The 12278-nt window shown below is 36.3% G+C and overlaps 1 protein-coding gene across 5 annotated transcripts in view; it reads right to left on the bottom strand.

Annotated features, from left to right (window-relative positions):
- The window catches only part of FIGN (fidgetin, microtubule severing factor), a 118151-nt gene extending 106271 nt beyond the window's left edge, over positions 1–11880 (bottom strand). For 2 of the 5 annotated variants that reach the window (XR_009520159.1, XM_060016672.1), the window contains exons 1-2: positions 11650–11880; positions 10709–10878 (exon numbers count right to left, since the gene is read on the bottom strand). Coding sequence is in view for 2 of the 5 variants with exons in the window: in XM_060016672.1 (XP_059872655.1) it covers positions 10709–10733 (25 nt within the window). In the remaining 3 variants the exon portion in view is untranslated. Of the gene's footprint in view, positions 1–10708; positions 10879–11146; positions 11195–11649 lie in introns of those variants that run through there. The other 3 variants (XM_060016673.1, XM_060016674.1, XM_060016675.1) reach the window with 3 other exon arrangements.
- Positions 11881–12278: the final 398 nt, after the last annotated feature.

Genomic DNA, 12278 nt, shown 5'->3' with positions numbered 1-12278 from the left:
GTCACTTTCCTGAGGTACTCTTACCAGCATGGTGGCAATGTCCCTAAAATTCTTCATAGATTGTTGTTGAACTTCAGCCAGATAGTGAACTATCTCTAGTACATATCATGAGTGTATTCAATTCTAAATAGATGTCTCTATTTTTGTGACTTCAAACCAGGAAGAATGAAGTTCTTAAAATTAAAACTTAAAGCAAAAAATTTAAGAGCTCATGAAATGTATAAATTTTTGGTTCAGTGAAGTGATTCTCAATCCTAACTTTACATTAGAATCACTGGGGTAGAAAAAGAAAAAGGAATTGGTTATCCCCCAAAACTTCCATCTAACTGGTCTGAGGTGAGGCTTTGACAAATTTTGTTTGGTTTGGTTTGGTTTTGGTCATTAACATACAGCTAGCATTTACAGGGTAGATACAGAATTTATCATCAAACTATGCTCAAATCAAATTAAATCATATATCTATCTACTTTAATGACTTGACTTCTATGACAATAAACTCACTGTTTCCCAAAAAGAAGTCTTAATAAAGATATACCCTAATCCTCAGTAGATGTTCTTCCATAACTTCATGTGAGACATAACCAAATTGAGTATGTGAAGGAGAAGAGTCTAAGAGTAATATGAATCATCTTTAAAGGCATGTGTATTTTTTACACTTTTTTAAAATTATAAGGAAGAAAAGCGGGTATAGTTCTTTTAATTTGGGTTATCACAAATCCCATACATCCAAGATTTGGTATAGAACTTGCCATTTTAAAAAAGAAGAACATAATTTGTTTAGATAGTGCTGTGTGCTAATCAATGTGTACTAGTCACTAATTCCTAACAAATGAGGTTTTCTCACATAATTATATTAGGATTTGATTTTTTAAATTGCCAACCTCATTTTTAGCAACAGCTACACGAAAACAGCCCTCACCCTTAGTTTCCTTAACAACATCCCTAATTTTTTTTGCCTTTAGCTTTTTCCTCATTCCTACAAGTGGTCTTTCACCCTCTGTCCATGCCGAAAAATGCTGCTACACTTTCCTCCTAGTACACAGCCCAATAACCTCTAAATTAATTCAAGCTACCTCCTCATGATCTAAATATCATATTCCAGTGGCTCAAGTGAAATTTGATTTTTCCATCTGATCAAGTAATAAACAACCCTACAGATAAATACTAGAAAGAAAAAAAAAAAAGAAAGAGAAAAAAATCTCAGTCCCTCAAAACAGTACACAGGTATGGGTAAGAATGAATTCCAAGAGCAGGAAGATGGATGAGACAGCAAGGTTTCTGGTGAGTTTGCAAACAGCAAAACAGATAGAAAACCATTCCCCCACTGGCCCCAAGCACAAGGACACCTGCAAAGTTGGCTAGTAGAATTTATAGATAAATATTTTAAAAATATGTATTTAGGTACACATGTGCATTACAATTATACACCAGCAACACCTCCTAAATTGTAGCTTAGTAGTAGTGGCATTTTGATATAGTAGCGTAGATTTCAAGGAAACGGAATTATATTGGGGTAAAATTGGGGCTTTTTGCTCATCATTATAAACAAACCTATACCACAGGTTGTACTATTCTGAGTATTTTTAAAAATAAACAATACAAAATAGTTTCCTGTAAGGTCTTTTTAACTTGATGCTACAACAAAATAAAACAAGACACAAATCAAAAAACAAACAAAACAAGTATTAGTGCATTGTATGCACTCATTGAGGACTTATTAAAAGTACATAGCATAATAAAGAACTTCCAATATTAGATTTTTTCCTAATACTTTTACAGCCTAAACATTATTGATAGAGATTTCACCCACAGTAAAAAAAAAAAAAAAAGAAAGAAAAGAAAACAAACAAAAAAATCCCAAAAGGGATTTTGCATACGTACAGACTTTTTCTCTCTCTAGAAAGATACTACTACTCTAAACACCTATTTCTGAATAAGATTATTTAGTCCTACTATCTTACCATCCATAAGTAAATTAGTTGATTAGTTGATTGGTACTCTTAGAATTACATAAAACATATTTTTCCAATTAGGGAACACTTATATTCTTAGTACATTTAAAATCTTCCCATAGAAGGAACAAGTGCTGTTCAATTCTTAGTACATTTAAAATCTTCCCATAGAAAGGACAAGCGCTGTAGGCGTATAAAGGTCCTTCTCGTTTGTCAGACAAGGACTCAGGCCAGGCAGGGTCCCAGTGTCTACATTTCGGTCATATCAGTATTCCCCTCAAAAATGTTGCTTAATTTTCTGAATAATGCAAGCGAAGATCTCTCTTTAAAGAACTCGATACCAACACGATTGGAGTGGAACACCATGGTAAGAGGGGGTGGCGATTAGACCCATATTTTTTGTAAGTGGGGTCGAAAATTGACTCCAGATTTGTGACTCATGAACGGAAAGCCAGTTTTAATACAGATGTGCTTTAAAAAGTAAAAATGGCTATTATTCTTAACAAGTTACATATTGAGTATTATTCTTTAAAAATGACTCATAAAATATCTTTTTAAGTACTTAAAGTCATGATTATGTTCTACTCTTTTACTTCTGCTTGAATGTAATTTTTCGTTTTCCAGGAAAGGACACATTTTCTAACTAACCCCGTTAACCTAATTACTCATAAAGAAATACCAAAAGCGTCCCTGACATCAATACCTTCACAGAGAAATGTATCTGTGCACGTGCACAAGAGCATCTTCCATTTAGATAATCAAAACTGTAATTTTTACTTAAAAGACTCTTTTAGATCCATGTAATTCCTGGCAGTAAAATTTATCACAAGCACTTAAAGTGTGCAAACAGTAAGACCGTCCTATTCATATCCTTATTTCTTCACATATTTAAATCCAAAAGTATTAACTGTTAAGCTTAAAAGACTAATAGGACTCTGTTTATTTTATGGTATTTGTTTGATCTTAAATGGGTATTGTAATGAAAATGCCTTCAATCTTAAAGGAACCTTTTATCCTACTCAGAATAATTATCTTGTAAGATTAAAATCAGTGAATCATACCTAATTAAGATTTATAATTTAGCATCATTCAGATATATGATCTAAGAGAAAGAGTTTATAATCTTAACTTCAATTTGAAATGGAAAGGGAGAAGTGAATACAAGGGAAATAAACAGCTCTTTGGGGCACAAGGATGCACTAATATTGCCACGTATTTACCCAGATTCCTAGTTTAATCTTTTTTAAAGCTAAACAACTAATACGAAAACACAACATACTAAAGGATAGGAGTAAGGTGGGAAAAGATGGTTCCCAAATTAAATTATACTACTAGAATTTGTAGATAGGTTATACAACATAGAATATTTAAACATATGCATTGTGGCTAACTACCTCTTAAAAAAATTCAAATTCACAATGTCTTTAATGCAAAAGATTTCTAAACTGTGGGGTGAATTTATAATTAAATGGGACACTGTTGTAATAGTTATTTCCAATCCTTTCATTAAAGTACATGTCAACCGAGAGAGCAATGCCTTCTTATTACACAGGGCAAAGATTTTTCTTCTTAGAAGGTCTCATATATAGGATTTCTCTCCACCAAGACTAACGAGGCATTCAAAATAAGTTAGGTTTTTCTCTTTCTTCAGAAATATCTTTAAAGCTCCCTCCCCTCCATCAGTCTTGGATTACATAAAAGAATAGTTACTTTTCTGAGCTCTTTGATATTGTTCTTCCTGGCAGAGTCATCTGATGTGGGAAATATCTTTTGAAAATAAATGGTGCAACTTCAAGTACACTCAGATCCATTACTTGCTGGACATTCCATCGTATCTGAAAAAGCCGCTTGACTTCAAAATTTAGTTTTAGGGTTCTCAATTTGAAGCTTGATCTCATTGAGAAGTATCTTGGGAAGCAACAATGTAAACGTTTTATCCACCCATCAAGTAGACTGTTCAAACCAAGGCGGAAAGGAGTCACAGATGGTGACTACATATTTCAGGGGGAAGGGGATTGTTCTGGTTTAAGTTCACCGTTTGAATATAACATCCTGCAAAGTTAATGTTACTGCAAGAGTTACTTTTCATCTTTAACACAGCTGTCACCACATGTTTATACAGCTACAATGCCACTTCCTAATGTCAAAATACCAATATCGCTGCTACTATAACAAGGTAATTATTTTTGTGTTTGCCCATCTTCCCTGACTCAATGAGTTGTGCTTTTATTTCTCAATGGTCAGAATTTTCTATATTTTTAGATAACTTAAGATTCTACATTAAAAATACTTATTTCACTTGTGCTTGAAACTTAGGTGGCATAGCGGTACAAATCAACAGAGAAACTCTCAGGCTCTTGTTTCAAATCTTACTAAAATCCTCCCACCCTAATCGTTCTGTGCCTGGGGAATACATATTTAAGTATGTAGCTGCCTGCAAACAATTACAAAACAGAGTTGCTTTTAAGAATATCTGCACAAAAATTCAGGTGATATATGGGAGCACATCAGGCAAAAGGCAACGTAAGATAAAGGCAAAGATTTCAGTCACCAGTTCACGTATAGAAAGAGCAGAAGATACCTAATGGTCCAATTTTCCCACCGAGGCTCTTACTCAACAACCACTAGCATCTCTTTAGGCAGAGGCACGTGGAATCACTGTGGACTAGTCAAGTCTCCACGTAGGAAACCCAGTGACTTCCACAAGGTTTGTGGGTAATGAAGGCAGGGCCTGCTTCATTGCCCTGCGACCTGGACAGGCCCATAGGTCTCCCACAGGGAAGGGCCCTGCACTTGGTTTAATCTTCTGCTCTTGCTGTCTTGAACTCTTAATAATTTTTGAACAAGGTGCCCCACATTTTAATTTTGCACCAAGCCCAGAAATTATGTAGCCAGCCCTAGGTGAAGGTGACAATGTGTGCTGACGGTAAGCATCATAAATCAGAAGAATTGTAAAAAGTTTACAGCAACATCTAGAAACCCATGGCTGTACATTATACTATTTTAAAATTATTATTTTGAATGTTACTGTTTCCATGAATAATATTTCCTAAAACCAAAGCATGAAAGTAGAGGTCACTCATTCTCAGATGAGTTTACTGTCATAAGTATATGGCATTTAATCAATTGTCAGTTGCTTAAAAAGCATCCAATTGACATAAGGCAAACATTAGATGGGGGGGAGGTGTGTGTTTGTTTTTGTTCTTTTTTGATGAGTAAAGTAAAATTCAGTTTCTGTTCTCTTGCCTGAAATATATCCACAAGTGGAATGGAATAAATGTATAAATTACCAGCCGAAATAAAAACTCATAAGGAACTGGGTAAAGGTATTCTCAATGTTAAGATATTGGGGAAAAGAAAACATAAATTTTATAAGTATTTTACATTATGTTTTCTACAGTAAGAAAATGCTTTTTGTAAGTTATATATCACTTACTCATATGAAAATAAGAACAAAATCCTAACAAGAAGCAAACTTTCCAATCTTACTTAAAAAATACTTTCTAAAAAAGATTTCCCAACTTAAAAGTATAAATACTGAAGCCAGGTTGCAGGGTAAAAAAAGTTTAACCTTGGGCCTTCATATGATAAATCGTGCATTTCTACTTTCAAGATGTATCAGTTTCAAAAATGATTGCAAGGAGTAATGCTGTCAATGCTTTGTGAATGTCATAGCAGCTCAAATATAAGCAAACGTATCCATTTATACATATACTCAACGTAAATACTTCTGCATTGAAATTCTCCTTTGAATTCACTGCTTCTAATATACTCTGAAAGCACAGCCCACCATGTGCAATGTTAAGTACAGTGTCAATATTCAAGTATCAAGACAACAAGCAGATTTGTTACATAACGTATGTAAATATTATTAACAGAAACTGCCATACGATATCTCATGTCTGGACGGTTTCTGATCACCTATCTCTTCTGCCTCCTCAGTCTCCTAACTAAGACTGTCCTCAACAGGTACGGCGCACTCCTGTGCTGTGCTGAGGCAGAGCTCCTGAGCTGGCAGCTGTGCGGCTGCCCTGAGGAAACTTTGCATACCCACCTGCTTTTGATTTGCTTTCAACTTATCAGTACAATTTATTTTTATCATATTCTTGCCTACCTTTTATTTCCACTATCTGCATTTCTTGCAGTAAGCATCCCTCAAGTACAACGGCCATTTAAATGATAACATCAAAAATATCAAAAGGATCAGTAATCAGCAATCATGTTTCAAAGCAGCTAGGCTTGAAATTTCTACCATAAGTTAAATGAAAAAGCTGATAAAAGTTCAAGTTTAGGGAAAAAGAAGGAAGAAAATTACAAAATCCAACCATGAAAAGCACTTGCTAAAGAGGGATTTATTTGCAGTCTTTAAAAAAAAAGTCTTTCATTTTAATAGATTTTTAAAAACAATTAGCTATAATCTGTTATGTGTGTGAGACAGAAAGAGTTAATTGAAAGGTGGAATAATTTTTGGACTTGAAGTCTTCCAAGTAGTACCCCAAAAGAATTTCTAAGTTCAGTTGATTTTAAAACATTAACTCTTGTATATCGCCAAAGAGACACTTATATTGCATTTTTTTAATTGAAAGAAAAAAATTGCATTGTTTTCTGTGCCATTTGTTTATTCTAGTTTATCAGTGACCAAAGCTTAAAAAGCAGATATGCTGATTAATCACATCTTATCGATCAGTAGCATACGTCAGTATTTCACACAAATGTCTGCAGAACAATTTCTCCCAATCAAAAATTTATAAATCGATTTAAATTCCTGGTAATTAAAATTATTACCTCTACAAAAATAAATGTACTTTACAAAAGAGGTACATGAAATTTGTACTCAAGAATATCAAAAGCAAAACAGCAAACATTTTTATCAAACCAAGGTTCTAAGAACAAACTAGAAAGTACAAAACATAAAAGCCTGCAATTGTTTCAAATACACCTAGCAATTCTGCTGATTTTGGACCATTAAAACTGATTACTTAATTAGGCAATCATTCAAGGCATCCAAACACTCACAGCCAAAAACAGGGAATTATTAGCATAGCCGTCTTCACCTTGAGATGAAAATTCTGAAAAATGTTGCAGACACAAACTTTCAGGATCTGTCCCCATGCGTAAACTAAGCAAAATACTAAATTCTAAAAGGTGACATGCCAAAGCTCAGGAAAAAAAGAATTTACCTATAATGATACTGCTCATCTGCTTTTTTTTCAGGTGGCTAATATTTTAAACTACCTTAGAAACGTCAAGTTATAATACAGACGATCTCTAGATTCTTGGAAGTACTACTCCCTTTCTCCCCTCTGGTCATACTCTTGTACTAGCTAAAAGTAATTAACAAAAATTTTGCTCTCTTGTATGCCTATCAGAAGTACCAGCCTCCAAAGTTCCTGCCTGACATGAATAAAAACAACAGAAAGATTTTCTATTTATGGTAAAAAAAAAAAAAAGTACTGGAAACTCAACCGCAGGAGTCTTTAATATAACTGAGGAAAAAACTCTATGTTTTCACTCAGAGACATTTTTAAGAATTTCACTGATTTGGTACAGTCAGGAAAAAGAAAAATATTACATTTTCAAAAAAGACGGTTCCTGAAATAATTCTAAAGTGACCCTATAAACTGTCTTTTTAGGAGAAGAAAAAAGAAAGTCAACTCACACATACAGCTTCCAAACAGAAGTCTTACCCTCTTCCAGGAAAACAACGAGACTTTATTACCCTGCTATGATTCTTTCATTTCAGACATGATTAATTAGCAAGTATTATACTTCCCAAAACTCCCACCACACTCTTTGTGATCCATCAGCCTAGTTGTTGATAGACCCATGTGAAATAGCAAGTAGCCACCAGCAGTAAAAGACAAGTATCCAAAAACTCTATTTCAAAGAAGGCACACCTCTCTCCTAGCTTTGCCTCCCAAAATGAAACAAGCTGCTTTTAACTGCTTTCACGAAAAAAAAAAATTTTTTTAAGTTGGTCATTTTCTTAATAATACCGTTTAAAATTTGAATAATGCATGCAACATATTCAGTATTTAAGAATACATGGCATATTTAATCTGCTACCTACCTATATTTTTAAGCTGAAATTCTGAAAGACTTGAGTTCCTATAGTTTATATTGATGATGATCCACATACACAGTTAATAAACAATAAAGATGATGTGAGCAAGCATGTTTTGGGAAATGGTTTTCATAGGAAAAAATGTTTCTTCCCCCACTAAAAGCTATTATGTCACACATGTAATGAAGAAGTGAAACAGAAATACAGAACTAAAAGGCAACACGAAGAGAAGAGAGCCACTCTGCAATCTGAGTGAATGAAAACTCTGGTTCTCTGTATATTGTTCTAAGACACTGTTTCAAAATAATTTTCCCTTTAAAACAATCATTTTCAAAATGTCCATGTGAACCAAGAATGTGGCCATAACTGAATGTACTATAAATATGTATTTGAACAACTGTCAATTTATAAAGGTTGGGGTTTCCTCTTAAGCCTTTCAACTGTTATGTCCAAAAAACTTCACACATAGTACAATACTAATAAATAGATCTTGTTGGTCCCAGGAAACATTTTTTTAAATCTATTCTGGTCAAAATATCCTTGCTTTTTTTTTCCCGTTGTATTAAATTTAGGATCAAAAACATCAAAGCAGCTTCCACCTCGGACCTAACTTTTAGAGGATCAATGTGACAAGGCAGTCCCTGATAGATGTTTCTCTTGATAAACGACTTGTTCAAAAGAGACATTGTAGCTTTCATTTCCTGACCACAACACACTTTTAATTTGCAACAGCAGAGCTGCCAGAGTGTGAACCCTTGTCCACTTTCCAGCCTTTTAGGTTTGTAGCTGTGGTTCCTATAGGCCACACATTTGAGACAAACAAAATCTAAAAATAATCAGAGTAACAGAATTACAAAACAGGAGCCACTTATGCCACTCTATACATATGCACAAGTGTCTACTTTATAGATTATATATAAACTTTGCCTCTGCAGAATTCTAGTGTATAAAAACAAGCTTTCTGAATGAATATCACTTGCACAACTGGGCATTTAAACACAGAGGGAAATAAATTATGTGACTATTATTTAATAGTAAGCAGAGACTGGGGGAGTAATTTATACACTTAAATCTGCTGTTAAATGTCATGAATTATATGATTTCCTACCCCAACGTGTTTTTTACATATTACTGCAATAATTACTATTACTACTACCCAGAAATCACATTTAAGTATCAATACGGTGAACAGTCAAACCATCCAATTTCTGTTCTCAGCACATTGTCCGAGCTCCGATTTAAAATTTATAAATGTAATATCCTCCTCATCACAGGCAGCAGCCCAATCTGCTCTGAATATATATTACAGCTTTAACATCACAGAGGGAAATCGCCCATCTGGCAATCCCATTCGCTCCAACAGCTCCGGGGGAAAAAAGCTGTGCTCTCTCCTCCTTAAAACATTTCTCAGGGCAAATTATGTGCATCTAAAATAAACAGTCTTCTTATTGATCGCTTCAAAGTCAACAAGTTCCAAATGCAAAATTCAATCAAATCCTTCCTATCATGTAAGAGCGGTGTGTGTTTAGCTCAACAGTCACCAGAGTCCAACCAGAAGTGTCTGTCGCGCATCGGCTCTTATAGTCCCTTTCCTTGTATTCACATTTGTGTTATGAGAGACCAGTAACCACGGCCACATTACAGACCCCTGGCAGCTATCTCTACTGCTATTTCTTTCTTTCATATTCTTCCTTTCCTCCTTTCTCTCTTTTCAGGGTGAATGCATGGTGGTGGGGTTATATGTAACAAAAACAAAAAAATGTTTAAAGTGGACATATCCTTTGGTTATGCAAAATACTTTTTAACATCTTTTTGTTGTTGCTCCCTCCTAGTCTTAATTGAATATCACAAAGTGTACACACGGTCACAAGAGCTATTGAAAACTCCCTCTCACTCCATTTATCTGACCTCTTTTTTTTTTTTGGTAAAGAAAGAGGAAAGAGAGATTTCAAACAAAGTCAATTTCAGTGCCTGCTTATTTAATTCTGTCACAGGTTAAAAGTAAAAAGCGCTGACAGGCAGACAAGTGAATGGCAAGGAAAAAAACAAAACAAAACCCTACCACTGTTCCTTAAAAGGCATTAAGGACTTTAAGCAATCAAAATACATTTTTTATTTTCATGGAAAAGATATCCCTTCACTCACCCCCCCCCAAAAAAAACACACTCAGAAGAAGTGATTACTCCACAAAGTGCAATCATTGAGAGAGCAGAGAGTCAAATTGCATTAATAGATAGAGAAAAAAAAATTTCATCCACTTCTGTGTGTGTACATATATACATACACTTTCATTAGTAAGCAGTCTTTCCCCGCACTCCCGCCCTCTCCCCTCTCCACCCAGCCCCCTCCCCCAAAAAACTGCACACTGAGTTTAACTAATTTACATACCATTTGACTTCAGCGGTTATATAGTGCATTACTAGTAACATGCAACTTTGGAATTACAGCTAAAACCGATAAAGGTGGACTCCAGCAATCTATTAATCAAAACTGAAATATACAAACAAGCGATAGCAAAAGCAAACAAGCATTTTGACAGATTAAAATATACATTATACATATATATATTTTAAAAGGAATTATATATCATGAGCAGCTCCTTCCCAAGCAGAGTCTTCAGTGGGTTTATCATGCTATTTAATTTGTCTTTCCTAGTTAGATGCAAAGGAAGTAAATTCCAAAACTGACATACCATAAACACTGGTGCTACTGATCATTTCTTGCTGGCAGCACAAAAAGCTGAATTGGATTTCTCACAAGCAGGAATTCCAAAGGTTGCTTTTCATTAAAGCCACTTTTCCTCTCAGCTATCAAATGTCACTGCCTTGAAACGTGGGCCCTTTCGTCAGGTATTCATTTAACCTACATGCATATAATTAAGGGGGAAAGCAACATCAACAAAAAGGGGATCTCAGATCACAGGAGAAGAAAGAAAGGAAAAAAAGCACATGACCAGGAATGCAAGTCCATGTCAATTTCACTCACTCCCATTGAAACTAACAAGAGCTCCGGGGAGGACGGTAATAGGATCAGTGGATTGTATATACCATTAAATTATACATCTTTCTCTCCCGTTCCTTGCCAACAATACGCCCACCACGCTGTACCCCCTCCAAGATGATGTGCTTACATTTTTCTGCAACCGATCTTCTGACATATTCACGTTCCTCCAGCCACGAGATTGTAATTTAACCTCAACTTTTTGTGTGTGCAAGATTCTTATTTACACTTCTTATTTACTTAGAAGTTAGTTCCCGAAGAAAGTCTAGCCCCACCCTATGGCTCCGCTTTCTTATTTTTTATCTTTGAAGTAAAAAAGATAGTAATAAGTAAGCCCATTATAGCGGAAAACGAGATTCTTGCAATCGCGAACTCTTAATCCCACACTATTGTTACAATGATTAAGCAGCAAAAATATGCATTATAATGTTTCGGGGCTACTTTGTACAGAGAAATTAGACAGCAGGTTGGCGTAGAATAGAAACGAGTGCAAATTAAATTTAATGTTTACGGCACAACTCGAAGATCTCTTTTCATTACGGTCTTGAATTTATTTATATTCTTTAAAAATTAAACAAACAAAAACAAAAACAAATTTAAACAGCTGGTGGAAAACTACGAAGCTCCTCTTACCTGAACGCGCGGAGCGAAAACCCGATAGGTTAGCGTAGCATCGATCCGATGTGTTTGCTGATGAATGGAAGCTAGGGTTAAGTGAAGGTGCCTATGATTTGAAATCATTCCAAGTTTTTGAAGGGAAGACGGACTGCAGCCTCTGCCATGTTGGAATTTCAAACCCAAAACAGCTGCTTGGAAGGAGCCAGCATGCCAGAGGCTGGGCGCAGGCGCAGAGCGCCGCCGAGCCAAATTCAAATCACTTTCACACTAAGAGCCAAAGATCAGTTTTCAAAGGAGAGAGGGAGAAAGAGACGGAGGCTGCCGTGAGGGAGAGAAGACGGGAGGCAGTGGCGAGAGGCGGGCAGTGGAGAGAGACGGGCAGCGGCAGGACCGGGAGGGAGAGGGAGAGGCGCACGGAGCCCGCGGAGCTGGAGGGGGAGAAAGGAGGCGGGAGGCGAGCGGCGAGCGAGCTAGAGACGCGCCAGAGATTCATGGGCAGGGAGGGCTCAATGGCCGCGCCGCGCCGGCCGGCCGGCCGCTCGGGTCATGTTACACGGCCGGGGCCGCGGCGGCCGCCCAGCCTCGCCAACGCGCTCACGCGGCCCGGAGGGGGCCCCGAGGTCATGATTACGAGCGCGGGGACC

Source organism: Delphinus delphis, chromosome 7 (genome assembly GCF_949987515.2).
Source record: "Delphinus delphis chromosome 7, mDelDel1.2, whole genome shotgun sequence".
NCBI classification, from domain to species: Eukaryota; Metazoa; Chordata; class Mammalia; order Artiodactyla; family Delphinidae; genus Delphinus; species Delphinus delphis.
This window is presented reverse-complemented; position numbering and strand designations above follow the sequence as displayed.